The following is a 23089-nucleotide window of genomic DNA, read 5'->3' on the forward strand; positions in this document are numbered from 1 at the left end:
CCTTTCCAGTATGACTGCCACATTGAAAAAGTCAGATAATATAAAGGAATCAAGGATGACAAAATTGGCCTGAATCCTTAGCGTATTTCTAAAAAGTAATTCCACACATACTAAAACAAATTTGTATCTTAAATCAAGAAAAGTGCCTCGTTTAGTGGCTAGAATAGAATGAATTATCACTCCAGAGTTCCTAGAACGGAGCAGCAGTCAGTAACTTGAAAATCAATGCAAAGGCATTAAAAATGAGGCTGACAAGTAATCAAAATTTATTCCTCCTCAAATCCAAAGCAGGAGAAAAGAACTATCTTTATGAGAGGTCAACTTCATTAAAGACATCTGTTGTAGTTCTTTGCAACATATCTGTTCTTATGCTAACAATGGAGCTGGCCAGAATCATAACTTGAAACACACATAATCAAGATGCCTATATCAATGCCAAATAACAATCAACAAAGTGCAAGCTTGAGATCATAAGGTTCATTTATTCCTTGTCACAAGCCATTAAAAAAAACGTGATCATGTACGATGAAACGGACTCACTTGAATCAAAACCACACGCTGCTTCTCTTTCTTAACCATTTCCCTTGCCATCCATCCTCGAAAATGTGATTGGATTATAACTGCTGAATTGGTTTCCTTCTTCGCTCTCAGAATTTCCCGCCAGCATCTTTGCAACTTCTTGATAGATTGCAGAAATATTTTGAAGTTAAGACTGGGGAGGAAGACATTCTTGAATGCATTATGATCACAACAGAGTGCTCCTGTAGTAGGGTACATTCAAGGTAAGTAAAATAGAAACAATAATAATCCCACAAAATAAAATTCACTAAAGCATAACTTACCAAAAAGCCTTTTCCTATCATTCTCGCCCCTCACAAATCGTTGTAAATCTACAGCTGCGTGCTTTTGAGCAATGTATGTCTTGTGAATTCTCATGCAAAGGAAAGCACCTTGGATCCTCTTGGCAGCATCATGAAGGATTAACAACTTCTTTCTCAGTAACCACCCACGACAGTAGCTCTGATCCATATCAACAAATATTTTATTGTTACCACCATGTGCAATGTCAGAACTCAGAAACCAAATCATCGAGGAATATGACTTTACTCACTTGAATGACAACCACATGTTTCTTCTGTGTCTTTGCCATTTTCTTTGCCGTCCATCCTCGAACATGTGATTGGATTACAATAGCCGACTCTGTTTGTCGCTTGTCTTCCAGAAAAACCCTCCACCATCTTTGCAACTTCACAACTGATAAAAGAAATATTTTGAATTCAAGACCATGGAAGATATACCCTGACGTGTTCAGATAGCAGGACATTCCTGTACATGAAAGGTGAATAGAATTGGCAACAGGAATAGTCTGCAATATAGTTGGACTTCGCGAAGAGATGAGATACCAAGAAGCCTTTTCCTACTATTCTCTCCCCTGACAAATCGCTGAATTTCTGTAGCTGCATGCTTCCGAGTAATGAATGCCTTACGAAGTTTCATGCAAAGGAAAGCACTTTGGATACTCCTAGCGGCCATATTTTGGAACAACTTTTTTCTTTGCAACCACCGACGACAGTATCTCTGATCCACATGTTAATAAAATAACATTTTTACAGATGCCACCATGTTTAATGGCAGGAAACCAAGTAATCCAGGAACATAATTTTAAACTTACTTGAATTACAACCACCTGTTGTTTCTCTCTCTCGGCCATTTGCTTGGCAGTACATGCTCGAAAATGTGACTGTATAACAATGGCTGACTTTGTCATCTGCTTGGTTCTCAGAAAATCCCTCCACCATCTTTGAACCTTCTTAACTGATTGAAGAAACATTTTGATTTCAAAACCATAAATGATATGCTTTGATGCAACTTGATAGCTGCAGGACGCTCCTGTATTGGATATGTAATGCAATGAAGATAAGTAGATATGCAAACAAAAACAATCAGAAAAGATAGACTTCAGAAAAGGATGACTTACCAAGAAGCCTTTTCCTACAGACCTCTCCTCTGACAAATTGTTGGATGTCTATGGCAGCATTCTTTTGAGCAAGGAATGCCTTACGAAGTTTCATGCACACAAAGCACTTTGGATTCTCCTACAAGCATCCTCTAGGAGCTTCTTTTTCTATACGCAACCATGTTTATAGTCAAGAGACAATGAATTTAACCTATTAGTTACAAACCTAGTTATATGACTTTTGGCAAGTTACTAATGTTTGTAAGTTACCCAACTTGCCATTTTCTGCAAAGATGGAAAATTTGATTAATATATTCATCATAGGATCATGTAAATACAAAGGCAGAGCATTTCACTTCTCTGTTTCCTACTTCAAAAAACTTATGTGGAATTGACTCTGTTAGTTAGCAATCCAGAAATATGAACCCAAGTGACACTGTCTGGGGAGAAAGCCTCAAAAAATAAAGAAGCAAACCCCAGTTCAAAAACTTGTTAATTCTTTGTGATAGCCTTAAAGGCTGAAGAATATTATGTTCAGTAATATGTATTTTATTTGAATTATCAACGAGCTAATGCAACAAGAAAGAGATGATAAAAACCACTCAAAAGATACTTCAACAATTAGGGAACCACTTACCTGCATCCTAATAATTATATTCTTTTCTCTATTAGCTTTTCTACGAGCCATCCATCCACGGGCATAAGATTGAAGGATAATTGCAGAAGCATTTTCCTTCCTTTGGACATGGAAGTGCCACCTAAATCTGAAAAATCGGAAACTCCTTTGAATTGTTATTACTCCTTGCTTCTTGCATGCAAAATACTTTCTCATCAACCAACCACGGTAATAACTCTGAATTTTAATTGCAGCATACCGCTCAATTTGATTATTTTTGCAAAATAAGAATTTTCTCCAAGCATCCTGAATTGTTATTGCTGCTTTGATATGCAAACTATTCATCATATTTTTGGAAAGAACAGAAGATTCCCTTTTCTGAGCAACCATTTGAACAAACCTAGACCTCACAGTGTATCCACGAATGTGACTTTGGATAACAGTAGCAGCATCGATGAGATTTGTAGCATAACTTTGCTTACAGGATGTATTTTCATCATAATCACTCTGAGTGTTCCAGTTTCCCATGGCATGTTGAATAGCAGCGACAAACTTATTCAAGTTTAAGTAACTCCTCTCATCCATTGAGACGACGAGTGCTCCAAACTTTCGGAGATGCTCTCTCCTAGCTGTATGGTAGTTAAACATAAGACAGGGATAAAAGAATAAAAATTCAATGCATAGGCTATGATCAATCAGAAGAAATACACACTAGATAATGATAATCGTTCACTCCTCGCCCGAAGCTCCATCACGGATATATTTTTCTTCAAACACAACAAAGCCAATGCAGCACTTTGCAAGAGAAGAGCTGCTTCCATTATTCTCAAATAATTTTGACGTGCAACAAATCGTCTAAAATGAGACTGTATTATTGTGGCAGCACTGTCTGAAATAGAACATAAAGTTGGTAATCAAGATAAGCATCAATGACTTGAGAAAAATCAGATATAAAGTACTGTGGAATTGACAAAGGTTCTGGACATGCTAATCAACGTGAAAATTATTTATTTATTAAAAACATTTTATAAATTGAATAGAAGATCAAATAGAGTTTGGCATTCCACCAAATTTTGCGATGAACCTGAAATTTTTGATTGCGAATTTCTAAAATATTTTATATACAAAAATGTTCGAGCCAGATCAAAAGGCAAGTCACCCAAATAAGGTAAAATATTATAAACAATGTATTTAAAAATACCCAGTCAGTCAAATTTGCAGCAAATGTAGAGGTTTTTGTCACTTGCAACATATATTACCTTTTTGAACTTTGTTCATGCTCTTTCTGCCAGCAAAGAAGCATTGTGTAGAAAAAGCAGCTGGCTTTAGATTGCACTTGCCATTCTGTTGAGCCATCTCTTGCCACCATGCCATTATTGCCTTGAAATCTTTCGCTCCATCTTGGTCAATTATGATAGCAAAAGGAGGCAATAAACGAACATAAAAACTTTTATTAGATTATGAAGAAATCTGAAAACCTGAATTACACATCAATAAAACATGTACATTTCCACATCAAAAGTAGAATTCCTACCACTTATTATATTTATATAAAGAAACAACAGGGGTACAAAGTCACCATTCAAAAATTTGACATGTATTACAAAAGGATTAATCCATCACTTGTGTAATGAAGTACGTGAATATTGTTGGTCTCACGTGCGGTAATTTCTGATAATAAATATGAAAATAAAGAATAAATTGGACACCGAGATTTACATGGAAAACCCCTAAAAATTATTTGGGTAAAAACCACGGGCAAGATGAAAAGATTTTCACTATAATATTTTATGATGTACAACTCACTCACTGTGTTTCCAAAGAGAACACACTCTCTTAATACAGAAGAACAAAACACCTCACAAATATTATAGAACTAAGCATTCAAATGCTTATAAGATGAGAGAAAACTCGACGAAGGGATGATTTCAGAATGAAAAGAGGAGCTCTATTTATAGAGCCCGAAGACGCGTAAAACGCGTCGTCTGAAAATTCCTCGTCAAAGTTTTTGCCACCAACCCTATTAAATATAGTCTGCCCACTTTCTTTGACACATCACTTGCCGACATTTCTCCCACTTGGAGATTTGGTTGATAATCAAACACATCTCCACACATCTTTTCAATCTTTTCATTCCCTGTTGTTCACGTTTTCTCTAGGCCACTTGAGGATCTACACCAATCAAACTTATCAGTGTTCACTGGCTTGTCAGAAAATCAGCTATGTTATCTTTTGTATGGATCTTCTACATATCCACAATTTCTTCTTCTTCTACTTCTCGTACAAAGTGAAATTGGACTCCGATGTGTTTCGTCCTAGAATGAAAGGCTGGATTCCTTGCGATGTGAAAGGCACTCTGACTGTCACAAAACAAAATAACATTATCTTGTTTGTGTCTGATCTCCTCCAATAACCTTTTAATCCATATTGCCTCATTGCAAGCTTGAGTAGATGCCATGTATTCTGCTTCCGTCGTAGATAACGCAACAACTGTTTGCAGTTTTGAAACCCAACTTACTGCTCCCTCGCAAGTGTAAAACACATAACCAGTGGTAGATTTCCTCTTATCAAGATCACTTGTATAATCTGAATCGACATAGACCCTGAGTGTAAAATCTGATCCTCCATAACATAATACTTGATCTTATAGACCCATCTTTTTCCAATGGCTTTCTTCCATCGTGGTAGTGTAACAAGATCTCAAGTTTTATTCCTATCTAATGCCTCCAACTCTTCTTGCATTACTATCATCCACAAGGATACATCCGAGCTTTGAGTAGCCTCATGGAAACTCGATGGCTCACCATCCTCTGATAATAGACAATATGCAATATTGCTTTCAGTGACATAATCTGAAAGCCAACCTGGTGATCTTCTGTCGAGTTGACTGCCTCACATTAGAAATCTCAGACTCAACAGGTTCTTGTTCTTCGTGCTCTGGTACTACTTCACAAGAATTTTGACCTTCGTGCGTCTTATTTTCCACCTGAAATATAGTAGTTTCTGAATTCAGTGTGTCTTTGTCTCCCTTTACTTTATTTTCCTCGAAGATAACATCTCTGCTGATGACCAGCTTGTGGACAGTAAGATCCCACAAGCAAAACCCTTTTACTCGATCAGCAGAGTGCAGCATTTGAGGTACCTTTAATATATCTAAGGATCCTCTTAACCTGCAAACCAAGTTTTCTTTGCCTTTTTCCGCAAAACCTTCTGGCTGCAGCATATAGATTTCTTCTTCAAGATCTCCATGAAGAAACGCCGTTTTCACATCTAGCTGTTCTAGATGTAGGTCAAACACCGCACATAATGCCAGCACCACTCTGATTGTTGTAAGCCGAACCACAGGAGAAAATATCTCATTGAAGTCAATGCCTTCTTTCTGAACATATCCTTTTACCATCAATCTAGCACGATACCGCTCCACTTGGTTATTGACATCATGCTTGATCTTATAGACCCATCTATTTCCAAAGGCTTTCTTCCCTCGTGGTAGTGTAACAAGATCTCAAGTTTTATTCCTATCTAATGCCTCCAACTCTTCTTGCATTGCTATCATCCACAAGGATACATCCGAGCTTTGACTAGCCTCATGGAAACTCGATTGCTCACCATCCTCTGATAATAGACAATATGCAATATTGCTTTCAGTGACATAATCTGAAAGCCAACCTGGTGGTCTTCTGTCGAGTTGACTGCCTCACATTGAAAACTTCAGACTCAACATGTTCTTGTTCTTCGTGTTCTGTACTACTTCACAAGAACTTTGACCTTTGTGCGTCTTATTTTCCACCTGAAATATAGTAGTTTCTGAATTTAGTGTGTCTTTGTCTTCCTTTACTTTATTTTCCTCGAAGATAACATCTCTGCTGATGACCAGCTTGTGGACGGTAAGATCCTATCCTACAAGCACAACCCTTTTACTCCATCAGCATAACCCAAGAAGATACATTTTTTAGATTTCGAATCCAACTTCGATCTTTCTTGCTCATTGTACAAAACGTACACAGAACTTCCAAATGTATGCAATTGAGAATAATCTGTCGGTTTCTCAGTCCACATCTCTATCGGAGTCTTCATATCAATCACCACTGAATGAGAACGATTGATAATATAACAAGCGGTTTTGACTGCTTCCGCCCAAAATTACTTGTCTAGACCCGCAGTCCTCAACATGACTCTTGTTTTGTCTAACAAGGTTATGTTCATCCACTCCGCCACTCCATTCTGTTGATGTGTGTAAGCCGTTGTGAATTGTCTTTTGATGCCTTCATGTTGACAATATGCATCCAATTCGTCACTGATATATTCTCCTCCATTGTCAGTTCTCAGACACTTGATTTTCTTTTCAGAATCAAGTTCAACCCGCGCTTTGAAATCTTTGAAGATATGGAAAACATCTGATTTCTTCTTGATTGGATACACCCAACATCTCCTAAAGAAATCATCAATGAACGAGACAAAGTATCTCGCTCCTCCTAGGGATACAACCGGTGTTTGCCAAACATCCGAATGAATCAGTTCCAATATGCTTTTGCTCCTAACAGTAGAAGTGTCAAACTTTAATATGTGTTGTTTACTAGTAACACAATGCTCACAAAAAGGTAGTGACATTTTTGTAAATCCCGGCACCAGCTTCCATTCTAAGAGAATTTTCAACCCTCTCGAATCTTTTCGTTCTCGGGTGGTGGCGAACGATGGGCCCGAAAGAACCATTCACTAGCTAGCCCGACTAGTAGGGGCCCTATCTGGAGACCTACTGAAAACCATGCCTTTCGAACCGAATGCAACGCCTATCTTCAAAATCAAAAAAAAAAAGGGCTCGTTTGGAAGAAAGATGGAGTGCAGCCTGTAGAGCACATGTAAGGCACAGTCGGGTTGCTCACGCAGCGGATCTCTCTTTATCTATAGATAGAGTGTAAGAACCGGATTTTTCCATCTTGTAGTTAAATAATTGTAAGGAAATTTGTTTAGCATAAGACTTTATTAATAAATAGGATATGATTATAGGGAAATTAATTGTTGGAAATCTTGATTACCAAGTCAAAAATACCTACAATAAGGCTAGCATATTCTCGAAAATATGCAAAGGGATATACTATATTGGGTAGAGACCATCCAAGACTAGAGGAATCAAGGCATGGACCTAGCAATTTTCGAAATTATCACATACAAGAATAAACTATAAGGAAATTGGAAACAAATCCCATAAATTAGCCATCATATTTTTCGAGAATGGCAAGGAAATTTGGAGCCAATATTAGGGGATTTGATATGATTTTTGGTATGATTTTTAGTGCCAAATTTAGCTCCACCCTCCTCCCCTATAAATAGTGCATCAACCCCACTCATTCAACACACATAATTTCGAAATCCTAGAGCTGAAAAACTCGAAAATTCAGCAACTCTCCCTAGCCAAAATACTGCACAAAAATCGTCCCGAAAATCGTCAAAGAAATCGAGCCGGAGCGCTACCCGGACGAGGAGCGCGAAGTGATCCAAACCAAGCCGTTCACTCCACGTTTTTTTAAGTACATCCAAACACTGTAAGTGGGCTGTTTTAAATTTTGTTTTATGCACATGAAAATTTCGGTTTTGTGTTTTAAAAATACGGTCGAGCACCGTCGTTCCGTCTATACGTTTTTACGAAAGTTTGGTATGTTATGTTTGACACTGTGAGGATTCCCTGAAAATGGGTGGAATTCCAACATATGGCCCTAAACAGTGGGATAGAACTGTTTTATGGCCTCGCCCCCTTAGAGGATTAAAACTTAGGGACTGACGTCAGTAAACCGTTAAAGGTGAAAAATCGCAGTGTTATTATGTTATGGAATTTACGTTACGTTTATGAAAAGCATGATGTACGTTTATGATATGTTTTGAAAATGTTATTAAATTGGTTATGTTGTGTTCAAAGTCCCCTATTTACTGAGTATTCCCAAAATACTCACCTCCCTTACAACCCTTCCCAGATAAGTCCGAAGAACAGGTTGAGGAAGAGGAGTCCGAACGGTTCTGGGGATGGTGATTCACGAGACCAGTAGTAGTTATGTTCGAATTTATGATTTAATAATTGTAAGACGCTTCCGCATTATTTACTATTTCGTTGGATTTCGTTATTGTAAAGACAATGTTTATTTCGTGGAAATTATGATATATAAACTGGTTCGGTTTATACTGTGCTACGAAAGGCTTGTTGTTTCGATTGTGTTATTGTTAAACAACGCCGGTGTCAATCCCGAGTTTCGGGGCGTGACATAGAGAGGTGTGAAAGTAATACCTTATGTTATGGCTACCCCTCAACTTACGGTCGTTCCTACGACTGTGATGTGAGCGGTTCAAATTCCCTCGTTCTAATATATGCCCGAGCTTTCTATGCCATAACACTGTTAATTCTTCTCCTGAATCAATTGATGCAACAGCTAGTTTTGCCTCTTTGTTATTTCTCCCAAAATTACATACAGATTTGCAGCAAATTTTTCCGCCTACACAATTTTCATGATCTCATTCTCGATACGAGTTTTGCACCCGATGTCATCCAATTGCCCCAAGGACAAAAGATTTTTCGTTAGTCCCTTCAGATGCAGGACAAAAGATTTTTCTTCAGTCCCTTCACATGCCGTACCTAGTGTATGGTGTGAATGGTGCCATCAAACATTTTTATTTTGATAATACCGAACCCAACGATTTCCAAGGCATGATCATTTCTCATGAATACAGATCTTCCTGAGACTTGTTCATATTGATCAAATCATTCTCTCCGAGATGTCATGTGCCACGTCGCTCCTGAATCCATAATCCATGTGTCACAAAATTTGTGTCTGCTTTCTGCAACTATTGCCGCGCTGAATAATATTTCACCACCGTCTTAAGTACTAGCCACATTTCCTTGAGAATTTTTTTCGATACTCATACACTTTTTCTTGAAGTGCCCTTTACCGCACATTTAAAAAGCGGTAAATATTTTTCTTCTTACTTCTCGACTTTGATCTACCTCGTCTTTGGCTCCCACTGAAATTCCATTAATCTTCCTCTTATCATCGGTAAAGCTTCTGCCTGCTTCGATGTTACCAACCTATCTTCCTTATTCTTGCGACGACTTTTTTCACCGAGAAACGCAGTTAAGACATCATCGAATTTTAGAAAGCCCATAAGAATATTGTTGGTTATGTTGATGATAAGTTGATCATATGAATCTGGTAGATTTTGAAGTAAAAGCTCTCTGCACGTTCATTTTCCCCTATTTTATGCCCCATGGAAGTGAGTTGGGCAAATAGAATATTTAGTGTATTGATATGAACGGTTACCGATGATGATTCCGCCATCCGAAGAGTATAAAGCCTTCTCTTTAGGAAAATCATGTTGTGTAACGACTTGACATCTTACATCTTCGTCAAAGTATCCCAGATAACTTTTGATGTTCTTATCTCAGAGATACTTGATAGTACTTCGTCTGATTTAGCCAAGTGTAAATTGGCGACAACATTATCATTCATCTTATTTCGCTTTCCATCATCCGTAATTTCCATCGTTCTATCTCCAATAGCCGCCAAACAATTCTCCTTTCTCAAAACTGCTTGTATCTTTATTTTCCACAGCATAAAATTGCTTTTCGTTGAACTTTGTTATCTCGTACCTGCCCGCCATTATGTTTACAACAATTTAGTAGACTGAACAAAATAATCTCTTCTTAATAAAAAATCTCAAAAAAATTTTCTGATGTGGAAGATCAGTTTAGGCTGCAACCACAGAGCATACTCAGAAGTTTAAGAAATTTTAAACCAAGGCCCTGATAACACTTGTTGGTCCCACGTGCGGTAATTTCTGATAATAAATATGAAAATAAAGAATAAATTGGACACCGAGATTTACGTGGAAAACCCCTAAAAATTATTAGGGTAAAAACCACGGGCAAGATGAAAAGATTTTCACTATAATATTTTATGATGTACAACTCACTCACTGTGTTTCCAAAGAGAAAACACTCTCTTAATACAGAAGAACAAAACACCTCACAAATATTATAGAACTAAGCACTCAAATGCTTATAAGATGAGAGAAAACTCGAAGAAGAGATTATTTCAGAATGAAAGGGGGAGCTCTATTTATAGAGCCCCTTGTCCGTGTGAAGACGCGTATAAAATACGTCATCTGAAAATTCCTCGTCAAATATGTCAACCCATGTTTTATAAACGTTTTTGCCACCAACCCTATTAAATATAGTCTGTCCACTTTCTTTGACAAATCACTTGCCGACAAATATTACTTGTATTCTAAAGATCACAAACTGAACCTAATTTTCCAATGTGCATTGGACCTTAACAAGAGATACAATAATCCAATATCTTAGCACCATATTATTGGACAAGATGGCACTTTCCAGTTCACATTATTTGAAAAAACAAGATATGCTGAGAATAACTGCAGCATTCCAATAGATACAGGACTAAAATGCACCTTGTCCATTGTTCCACTCTGTACTTATGCATCTGTCATTTGGACTTTGATGCTGGACGCCCAGCAACTTATAAAAATTAATGTCATCCTAAAATGAAAAAACCAAAACGCAAAATCATTTCCGAAAGTCAAGTGACAACTCTGCAAAATAACGTGTTTAGAACAATACCATGTTTCTTTTTACAAGAAATTGAACTGAGAGAAACACCAAGAGGATAATTACGCTCTGTCCATTACATGCACCATTATGTTCGAGTAAGTCACTGACTTGTATAACCTGCATCCAGCAGTACTATGTCTCGTTCATACCTTAAATTAAATGAAAAGCTGCAAAAAGAAAATGTATACAACAGTGAAAGTACTAGAAGAACTAATAGACTGGGTGCCCAACCAGCCAGACACTGGTTACGGGATTTGTACCAATTTTCTGCATAACATTCAGTGTTCAATAAATGATAAATTTATTTTTAGCACACTTTATTTGTATGTGCATAACTGACACATATATAAAGACTGGATAATGCTATGGTCTACCAGAATGTAATTGAGTAGAAATAATAAAATACATTCTTAGTGACCACAATATCGATATCTAAATTTGTTCTCTGTCAACTAATAGCAATGAGAAAAAGGGTATTCACCTTACTCAGTAGTATCATATACAATTACCTCATTGATAAATTTTACAAGCATCAATGTAAGAATATATGGGCACATATATAAGTGCTTATGAAAGAAAATTTTCACTTTATATTAATTTTTAAAGTGGCTCTCAATACTCACGTAGACAATTTAAGTTGTGGTTATGCACCACTAATGCTCACAACCCAAGACATTATTGTATCTCCACTTGGTGAGCACGACACCTTGTTTTCCAACATCTAAGACTCACAAGGTATCAAGTATGATGTTGGGAAGTAAATTGTGTGTCGAAGTTGAGTATTCTCAGTTCGTATAAGTGCATGAATGTCCTATATGTTTTCTTGAATGAATGATATTTGGCCAGAGCAAGATGCATGGTTAGATAAAATGATTACTCAAATTATATATAAACGTGTTAAGACATTTTGAAATATACGAATAGCTATGTATTCATACAAGGGTACAAACAAGCCAATGTTCCAAGAGGATTATGGCGCGATGTCTCAAACCATTCATCAAAGTCTAGCCGGTTTAACTGAAGTCTGACTTTAACAATCAACAATTAAAAAATATATTTCATTGATCAACAATACACGGATTCAAGTATGCCCAAAAAAGAGAACTTGTTTGATTATGAATTCACAAAGTTTGTGATCCCACAGATAAGTTGTACCAATTACCTATGATTGAAGGTCACATATAATATTAATGCTTATAAAAAAACAGGAACACCTATTTTTGTCCCTATGGTTTACACTTCCTGGTTCATTCCTTCTTCTTTCTTGTGTATTAAATCAATCCTTAATGTGTGACAAATTGACGAAATTACATCCCTAAACAAGAATGTAACATCAATGATGTATACTTGTCAAACATTAGGGACGATTTTAGAATGCAAGATAGAAGATGGATTGAAATGGGAATAGGAAAAACTATAGGGACAGATATTACACGATAAGTAAAGATATTTTATGAAATTTCATCCTTATATCCCTCTTAACCTTGTATATTTTCATTAATAAAAATAGAATATTACACGATAAGTAAAGATATTTTATGAAATTTTTCATCCCTTGTATCCCTCTTAACCTTGTCCCTTTCTCTGTTTATTAGCATTATTCTTGCAATCTACTTTCTGGATTTTAGTGGATAATTTGATCTATTTGTTGGACTCTCAAAATATTTCTTCTCGACCTTGTACATGACAATAAATTTCTAATTATTTTGATGCAACGTTACAAGGCTTTATTTCTATGAATTCAAGTTTGCATTAGTAGACATTAATGTGCCACAGTGTTGAGCACAAGATGTGACAATAAGCAAAAAAAAAGTGATATTTAACTCATGGTCAATAACTTAATGTTACCTCGGGAAAGTTTCCAAGCAAGGATGTTAATTTTTGAGAAAGTATGAAGTTGTGTACTGCATCTGTATATTCAATTTCTGACATAATCGAAACTTCTACTTTGGTTCCATCAATGTCCTGTAAGACCACAACAGAAGACGAATAAATTAATGCAATATTTGTGCAAAGAAACTTGGATCAATGGTAAAAATGACCACCTTAGAGGAACATGAACGACTATGTTGTTTGCGAAAGTAAAAATCAAGCAAGCACCACATTGCCTTTCCGTCCAACAAGGAAGATTGATTTTCGACTTTCAACCCATAAGTTTCACAAATTGCCTGTAAGCGGGAAAAAACTACTTTTATGTAATTTTAACAAGTTAAATCGCTGTCAAATAAAACCTATATAGAAATGTTGTGTAATTTATTCCCATGATTAATTTTAAATCAATTTTCTCTTTAATTTGTTGATGACAACACTTAAATTGGATGTTTAGAATATGACAATCAATACATAAAGAGTATCAAATCATATAAAACCAAACACCTGAATCCAAGTAAGGAGCAAGTCCAAGAGTGTCCGGGTGCTTGAATTTTCCTATAAAATGGCATAGAAAAAGTTACCAACAAATTACTTCTTTTCAGTTATATAGATGAAAAGTAGAAAAAATTTAAAATAAATTACAAGTAACAAAGAAGATTCATAAGTGCAAGTTTTGCACGTAAATTACCAATGGAAATAGCATGAAAGTTTTCTAATATCAAGCGGATTTACGTGTTTGGTAGTTGTTTAAGTCGTTTGCAGGAATCAAGCACTGAGCGCATAACTTGCGACCAACGAGGAAGTCCAGGACAGAAGCAGGCGCGCAGCTGCGCGGAAGCGCGCGGCCCAAAATAGAAGCTAGCACGCGGCTGCGCGCAAGATGACGAACCCGCGCGCCCAGAAGACACGCTAAAAAAATAGAACCGTGCAAGCGGTCGCACGGAAGTTCGCTCCCGCGCGTGACGCAAGACCTTTACGGGCTTCTTCATGGGCTCTAGGAACTTAGATTGCAAGTGTAAAAAATTTAAACCCTAGAAGCGAAAAACAGAGAGCAGCAGACGCACGAAAGAATACAGAGAGCGAGAAACAAGAAGAACGAAGACAAAGCTCTGATTCAATTTTTTCTTCTTCTTACTATTACTTAGGCGATTAGTTTTATGTTCAAAAACATTAATTTGTTTTATCGTTTTTCCTCCATATACTAATTTATTTGATCTGGAGGACGACATAGCTTTGTCTAATCTATATTTATGAATTGTTGATTTACGTATGCGAATTTCTTCTTGGTTTATCTATATTTTGAAGATTTTATCGAAATACTTGATCACCAATTGGAGTGTCATATTTATTTGAGATTTATCACGCGGGAAAAGGGATTCGAATAAGACAATAGGAAAATATATCTTTGGCATTTATAGAGTTCAGAAGGCCTATAACTCCATCGAACCCATTAAAAGAATTATTATGCTATTGAAATCATTTACTATTTGACTTTTAATAGGGATATTGAAATCGACATTAGATAATTAATTAATATGCTTCACTTGGGAAAAGGAGCAGAAATATTTGAGAATTCTTGAGTAGTAAATGATTCGAATTTAGGAATATAGATTTCAATTATAATTTAATATAATGAAGACCAAGTGAAATCGCACATCTAGATTCTTATTCTCAGTGATTTTAAGTCGTTTGTGTGCCTCGATTCATTTTAGTCTATAATTACCAATCAACACTCAATTAAATTTTCTAAATAAAGTCTAACAATTTTAATTTTAGTGATGATTAATATATTATTAAATTGCACTATCAGTGGGAACGATATTTGTGCCTAACCGAGTATTAAAACTTGACATTATACAATTGTGCTTAGCAAAATAGTGCAACAAAGATATGTAATGTTTCATTCTATCTAATAATAGGCAGTAATCATACCATAAAAACTCCTCGAATATTTGAAATTTCTTCTAGTAAAAGCTTCCGGCTGATTAAGAGAGGTAACTGTGGATAACACACATGTTAAATTAAGTTGCTTACACTTGAAAGAGACGATTTGAGGGAATAATTCTTTTCTACTATTGAGATTGCTTTTATAGTAATTTACAGCATAAATACAGCCCAATATCAGGGATAGAATTACTAATTTAAAGGGAAAGAATATCAACCTAAAATAAAACTACCTATAATAAACTTGACAACCTATTTACCATATTTACTTGATTTACACCTCAAACCTTTCCCTAAATAATTCATATTCTCGACACTCCCCCTCAAGCTGGTTTGAAGATGTCTTCCATACCCAGCTTGCTCACTAACCATTCGAACTGTCTCTTGTATAATCCCTTCGTAAGTAGATCAGCTACTTGTTCCTTAGTAGGGACATAGTCCACACAAATCACACTATTGTCTATTTTTTCTTTGATGAAGTGCTTGTCGACTTCCACATGCTTTGTGCGATCATGAAGTACTGGATTATGTGCAATTGAAATTGCTGCTCTGTTGTCACAATGCATCTTCATTGGCACTGACTTTGAAATCTTCAACTCTAATAATAATTTCTTAATCCACAAGACCTCACAAATTCCCTGTGCTAAGGCTCTGAACTCAGCCTCTGCGCTGCTTCGAGCTACCACATTCTGTTTCTTGCTACGCCAAGTGACTAAATTGCCACCCACAAATGAGCAATATCCCGAAGTAGACCTTCTATCAGTTAGACTTCCTGCCCAGTCTGCATCAGTATAGGCTTCAACTTGCAGATGTCCCAGACGTTTAAACAGAAGACCTTTACCTGGTGTTCCCTTCAGATACCTTAGGATCCTGTACACTGCTTCGAAATGTTCTGACCTAGGCGAGTGCATGAATTGGCTGACTACACTTACGGGAAAGGCTATATCAGGTCGAGTGTGCGATAAATAAATGAGCCTCCCGACAAGTCTCTGATAGCGCTCCCTCTCCTTTACAGATTCTGTCCCTGCTGGTTGCAGTTTGACGTTGGGCTCCATAGGTGTCTCAGCCGGCTTACATCCTAGCATACATGTTTCAGTCAACAAATCAAGGACATATTTGCGTTGATTGACAAATATACCTTCCTTGGATCTTGCAAACTCCATTCCAAGAAAGTATTTCAACACTCCCAAGTCCTTGATTTCAAATTCTTTTGCAAGCCTCCCTTTAAGTTCTCCAAGTTCCTCGTAGTCACTCCCTGTTAAGATGATATCATCAACATATACAATTAACACAGCAGTTTTACCTTCCTTTGAGTGTTTGTAAAACATGGTGTGATCAGCTTGACTTTGAACATAACCAAGTCGCTTCACAGCCTTGCCGAAACGTTCAAACCATGCCCTCGGAGACTGCTTAAGACCATACAGGGACTTCTTCAGTCTACACACCTTGCCAAGTCCAAACTTTGGTTCAAAACCCGGAGGGAGTCTCATAAACACCTCTTCATCTAGATCTCCATTTAGGAATGCATTTTTAACATCCAACTGATACAAGGGCCAATTGAGATTAACCGCAAGTGACAGTAGTACTCGAATTGAGTTAATTTTTGCAACAGGAGCAAATGTTTCCTGGTAATCTATTCCGTATGTCTGCGTAAAGCCTTTTGCTACAAGTCTTGCCTTATATCTCTCTACACTACCATCCGCTTTGCTCTTTATTGTGAAAACCCATTTGCATCCTACTATCTTCTGATCCTTAGGTGCTTCAACAATTTCCCAAGTACCATTCTTCTTTAAGGCCTTCATTTCTTCGAACACTGCTAATCTCCAATCCGGGTCCTCCAGTGCTTCCTGAATGTTTCTAGGCACATCATGTTTCGAAATATTAGTAGTAAATGGCTTATGTGTTTCGGATAAATGATCATAGGTTATATATCTGGCAATGGGGTATTTGGTGCAGGTTCGAGTACCTTTTCGAAAGGCAATGGGAAGGTCCAGATCATTTTCTTGTGGGACAATTGGGGTAGGACTCTCGAGACTGACATTGGAAGGCTCAGGAATAACAGATAGAGGAATGTTTTTCTGTGAGTGAGGGAGAAAAGAGGTACCTGGAGTATCCATAGTTCCTTTGCCCGGGGCTTCCAATGAAGCTTGTGCTGGAATGATTAATTCATCTCCGCTTCTTCTGAGGACATTTCTCCTAGAATAAACCACAGGTTCAAGGATATTTCGGTTCTTCTCCATTCGTAGTATTTTCTTTTCCGACAGACCAATTTCACGGTCGACAATTGTGGATTCAGACTCCCCATTTTTTTCATTTTGAAAGTCAAGAGGTTGGTCAATAACCAAATTTGGAAGAGGTTCGGATATTTCCCAAAAATTTGATTCCCTTAGATTATTCTCCCCCTGAATTAAATTTTTGGTGAAATATGGTTTTGTTTCCATGAAGATGGCATCCATTGTCATAAAAAAACGTTTCGTGAGAGGATTAAAAAATTTGTAGCCTTTGCGATTTGCAGCATATCCTAAAAAGACACATTTTTCTGCCCTAGGATCCAATTTCGATCGGGATCTTTTAGGTATGTGTACATATGCGGTGCAGCCAAATATTTTTAGTGGTAAATCCGAATTGATTCGAGATTCCGGAAAAAAAGTTTTCAAACAGCCCAGCGAAGTGATGTATTTTAAAACTCGTGTGGGCATCCTATTAATCAAATATGCTGCAGTTAAAATTGCATCTCCCCACAAGTATTTTGGAACATTCATGTAAAACATTATGGCCCTTAGCAACTTCAAGTAAGTGCTTGTTTTTCCTTTCCGATACCCCATTTTGTTCTGGAGTGTCAGGACAGGTTGATTGATGTAATACGCCAGTTTCCTTCAAAAAAGTCTCTACATATTGATTGAAATACTCTGTTCCATTATCGATTCTCAAAATGCTTATTTTTGTCTGAAATTGGTTTTCAATCAAATTGTAAAATTCTTTAAAAAATTTTCCAACTTCAGTTTTTTCGCTCATTAAAAATACCCAACACAGTCTAGTATGGTCATCTGTAAAAGTTACAAACCATTTTTTTCCAGATGATGTAGTTACCTTTGAGGGTCCCCACACATCACTGTGAAATAAGTAAAAAGGTTTTGATTCAAGATAAGGTTTAGAAACATATGTTCTACGTTGACTTTTTGCAAGAACACAACATTCACATTGAAAGTCTAAGGGATTCATTTTTTTAAACAAATCAGGAAATAGATGTTTCATATATGAAAAACTGGGGTGGCCTAAACGGCAATGCCAGACCATTATTTGATCACGAACAGAAAGGGAACTCATACTACTAAGCCCTTGAACAATTTTATTACCAGATAAAATATTCTCAAAATAGTAAAGACCATTAACCATTCTAGCACTGCCAATCGTCTTCCCCGAGCTCCGGCTCTGAAAAATACAATGAGAGTCACAGAAAACCACACGACAGTTAGAATCTTTGGATAATTTGCTAACTGACAAAAGGGTGCAGGTGAGTTTAGGTACATAGAGAACAGACTTAAGGACTATTTTTTCAGAAATTTGGACCAAACCTTTTCCGACAATAGGTGAAAAACTCCCATCTGCAATCCTAACTTTTCTATTTCAGAATACGGTGAGTATAGTTTTAACAAGTTCAAGGAGTTGGTCATATGATCAGATGCTCCAGAATCAATTATCCATGGAGTAGAAATTCCGAAACCACAAGAAAAGGCATTTATTTCGTTACCTGTATGTGCCACGGAGACACTAGGAGCACTGGACGATGAATTAGGTTTTACCAGTGCTAGAAGCTGCTCCAGCTGCTCTTTGGTGATGGTGCTGGCAGTAGTCTCGGCCTCATTTGCAGTGGGAAAGGCACGGCCAGTTTTCTCCCCTGTTCTCCCCTTGAAGTTGGAGGGTTTGCCATGAATCTTCCAGCAGGTTTCTCGAGTGTGACGCGGCCTGTTGCAATAGTCACACCATACACTTGGTTTCTCCTCTAGTTTACGTAGGTTGGCAGCACCTCTGCGCACGTTTAGGCCTGTAGAAGTAAGAGCAAAACCTTCAACGGTAGCAGCAGGTTCCCTTCTTGCCGAGCATAACATTCCTCCGGCTCTCCTCCCTCCTAACTTCAGAGAAGACTTCGCCAAGGGATGGCAGCGGCCTCCTACCGATAATTCTCCCCCTCACCTCGTCGAACTCAACATTGAGGCCAGCCAAGAACTTGAAGATACGATCATCTTCCACTGTTTTCTTGTGGTGCTGTCCATCTTCAGCATTCTTCCACTCATAAGCATCAAAGAGATCAAGGTCCTGCCAGATTCTCTTCAAGGAGTTGAAGTACTTGGTGACGGTTTCTTCTCCTTGCCGTAATTCACCAAGTTTGAGAGTCAACTCAAAAATTTGGGACTGCTTCCCTAAATCAGAATACATCTGATTTATATTTTCCCATAACTCATATGCCGTAGGAAAACACATATAATTTGCGCCAATCTCTTCTTCCATGGAGTTTACCAGCCACGTCATTACCATGGAATTTTCTGCATCCCATGTAGCATACATTGGGTCATCTTCTGACGGAGCTTTCTTGTCACCCGTTAAATATCCCGTCTTTCCTCGCCCCCGGATATACATTCTCACCGACTGAGACCATCGCATGAAGTTGTCGCCGTTCAGCTTGATGGTGGTTATTTGAACAGGGTGTGAATCAGAGGTTGTTTTTGGCAGATCTCTAGTCACTGTGGGTTGTGAGGAAGACTGGGGAATGGTGGTGGATTCGCTAGAATGTTCTGACATGGTTCTGGCTTAGGGTAATGGCGCAAAAAATTTTGGGCAGAAAAGGGTGGCTCTGATACCAACTTGAAAGAGACGATTTGAGGGAATAATTCTTTTCTACTATTGAGATTGCTTTTATAGTAATTTACAGCATAATTACAGCCCAATATCAGGGATAGAATTACTAATTTAAAGGGAAAGAATATCAACCTAAAATAAAACTACCTAAAATAAACTTGACAACCTATTTACCATATTTACTTGATTTACACCTCAAACCTTCCCTAAATAATTCATATTCTCGACACTTACTGAATTCAGCAGATCACCTTAATTGCAATTGAACCTTCAATGACGTGCAGAAAAAAACTACCTACAATTATTTCTAATGATATTTTTATGAAATTAGGACACCGAACACAAGAAATGTATGGATCTAAGAAAAATTGCAACCTACCTGTAAGTGAACAAACATGTTCCATAACAAGGAAATTGTAAGCTCCTTCTCTCCATTAACAACATCCTCTCCAATTATCTCAATTCCTTCCTCATCAAGCAATGGTACCGCAGCCTGATTCAAATATTCTAGCGCAACACCACAATTAACCAGATTTTTCTTCGGAGTATCTGATGGAACTAACATTTTCTATTCAACAAAAAGTAAGAAATCCACGGTTACCTTCATTATATGCTGAAAAACATAAACCAAGAAAATAATGAATTTAATATACGTCGAACCATGAGAATTGAAGGATCGTGTTTTAGAAGCTCAATGGCTCTACAGAGTCGGACCCCATCTCGGAGATCTTCAAATAAGTCGGTGATTTTGAAATCATACTCAACCAAAGGACTCTGAAACGTGATGAAAATAACCGCAACATCAAGCTAGTGAAAACTAAATTGCATCTATTTAAGAAGAAAATAAACTGTAATTTTATTTAAATCTAATAAAAGTTCGGATAATATCAGATAAAATTATTGTACAAAATAAGAAAAACATGACCAGTGAGGTTGCTTACTTGCTGATACAATAGTTTATACCCAACAATCACAAGATGCGCTAGAAGATTTCCTTCCCCGTGCATCACATCAGAAGATAAGAATTCTAATTTTTAGGCCAAAAAAACAAAAATGACGAAGAGATAAAGGTCAGCCATCAAACTAGTAGTAACAACAATTACCACATTAGAAAAGTACTGGCATAAACACGGCCTCTTACCGGTAATTAATTGGCGGCTTGATTTAATATTGGATTTTGAGGAAAATAATAGTGGTGATCCACCATCTAGTCCATCAATACCATATTTAAGGGGAAGGCTGGTGTGAGATTTGGCTCTATCAACTATGATGGCAAGCAACAAAATTCTCTTCAATATGATATTTCCTAACTTTTCATAATATCCTGGCCTGTATAACCCCTCGACCTGCTTATTATAAGCATATGTTTTTGCTAGACCAGTGTGAGAGAAGAATTGCTTTTCAACTACCATCCTCAAAAATGCAATTTCTTGGTCAGAACTGACATCACCACTTGGAAACAAGGAGTCTCCACCCCATATAACGTATAACCCTATCCGAAGCCATACCGGGTTATAAGACATAAGAATTTTGATGGCTTTTTCCTTCATCCCAACATCACTTACTATGGGACAATTTGCCCTCATCTTTAACCTTCCATCATCAATAATCTGAAAAGGATAAATGATGGAAAATGTAAGATAGTCGGCCATTATGGGACTGGAGAAGACGTTGAGATGAAACAGTGAGCAAAAAACAGAATACAACTTCAACCAAAATTCACTCAAATCAATAATCAAAATTGGCAGATTTGATTTTACACTTGTGCAGAAAGATCTCTACACGCAAATGTTTCTCATTCCAAACCCCAAAAACCACAGTACACTCTTTGTGGATATTTCATCTTCCATCACTGAAGATTATGTGTTGAGTGCCATCAAAGATAGATAATTACATCCAATGACATATTATCGGATTGAGCATAAAGAAAAATGGCATGATAACCATGTAATGTATATCATATGTAAACAAAATCTATAATATATTATCGGCATCGCCGAGATATAGAAAAATACAAATCTTTGAATTAGATATAAGAATCGACAGTTCTAAATTGGAGGTTCAGTAGTAAACTACTCTTAAATAAAAGCTATTTATAAATACAAAATTCAACAATGAAAACCAAGTGTTATGGCCACTCATTACACATAGAGTGTAACTTTCCTTAAACTAACAAAGACTTTCCATTATATGACAGTTCTTAGGAAATAAACTAGTTACTCTGTCCAACGACAATTTAGAACGCATATTAAATTAAAATACCATTTAAGAACATCAACAATCACTTTGGGAAAAGCAAAATCAAACCTTTGTTACTTGAGACATTGCGACAGAGATCTCTTTGCAACTAGCCAAACTCAGATACATCCTCATTCTAATCTTAAGATCCTCAAAACTACATATCTCCTGCAGTGAATCCTTCAATCCAGAAAGCATTGAATATGAAACCCCTTCCTCATCTGCGCTCCCCCCACCTCTCCACAACAATCTCTGCCTCTTCGGGCCTCGCCATGGTCCATCAACTCCCACTTCATGTGATGGCCTGATTTCCCTCTTCCCATTATTCACCAGAGAGTCCTTCGTGACACCAACTTGACAGCAAATGGAAGCATCAAATTCTCCAGTAAACTTGGCCGTATCACATCCACAAGATATAGGGTTCTTAAACAAAAAATTGAGCCACACGGTTAGTGATTTGGAGAAGGTTCGAAGTGAATTTTCTTTCTCCATTTGAACCTTTCGAGCAGACTTGAGCTGCTCAACTTCAACAGCCTTAAGTTTACGTGCGGCCTTCGATTTCAAAGCCGAGGTTTTAAAGCAGCGCCTGGAAGAGGATAACGGGGTGTTCCTCGAAGCGGTGTAGTAGTTGGATTGCTGAGAGGAGGGTGAAGACGGGAATTTAGGGATTCTCGGTGGATTCTTGGGGGTTCTGAAATTGGACAAGTCTTTGAATACTGAAGTTGGAGGGTTCCGCAATGGCGAAGAATCTGCTGCATTTGGTTTCCGATTTCGCGACTCCATTTTCGTGGAGCTCTGGTTTGATGTGTAGAGTTCAGTTTTGGGGAAAGGGAAAAAGGGATTTTGATTCTTCGTGTTTCGAATTTGAATTTAAATGGCAACGGGATGGCGGTTAGCTGGATCGAGTATATGAAATTACAGAACTGTCAACTTCGGATTGGAAACCCGATGGGTATATTTGGAATCATAATTCAAATAAATTTTTTACTCT

At 37.4% G+C, this 23089-nt stretch overlaps 1 protein-coding gene across 1 annotated transcript; it reads right to left on the reverse strand.

Moving 5' to 3' along the window:
• Window positions 1–1672: 1672 nt before the first annotated feature.
• Window positions 1673–23089, reverse strand: LOC142548967 (uncharacterized). The gene is made up of 16 exons (XM_075657651.1): window positions 22168–23089; window positions 21002–21470; window positions 20802–20887; window positions 20521–20634; window positions 20240–20428; window positions 14992–15057; window positions 13564–13614; window positions 13233–13355; window positions 13036–13152; window positions 11197–11304; window positions 11028–11115; window positions 3833–3973; window positions 3286–3462; window positions 2595–3202; window positions 1979–2125; window positions 1673–1890 (listed from the first exon to the last, which is right to left on the reverse strand). Exons 1-15 carry the CDS (start codon window positions 22879–22881, stop codon window positions 2069–2071), a joined length of 3108 nt encoding a protein of 1035 aa, XP_075513766.1. The 5' UTR covers window positions 22882–23089; the 3' UTR covers window positions 1673–1890; window positions 1979–2068.

Source organism: Primulina tabacum, chromosome 6, assembly GCF_025594145.1.
Source record: "Primulina tabacum isolate GXHZ01 chromosome 6, ASM2559414v2, whole genome shotgun sequence".
NCBI classification, from domain to species: Eukaryota; Viridiplantae; Streptophyta; class Magnoliopsida; order Lamiales; family Gesneriaceae; genus Primulina; species Primulina tabacum.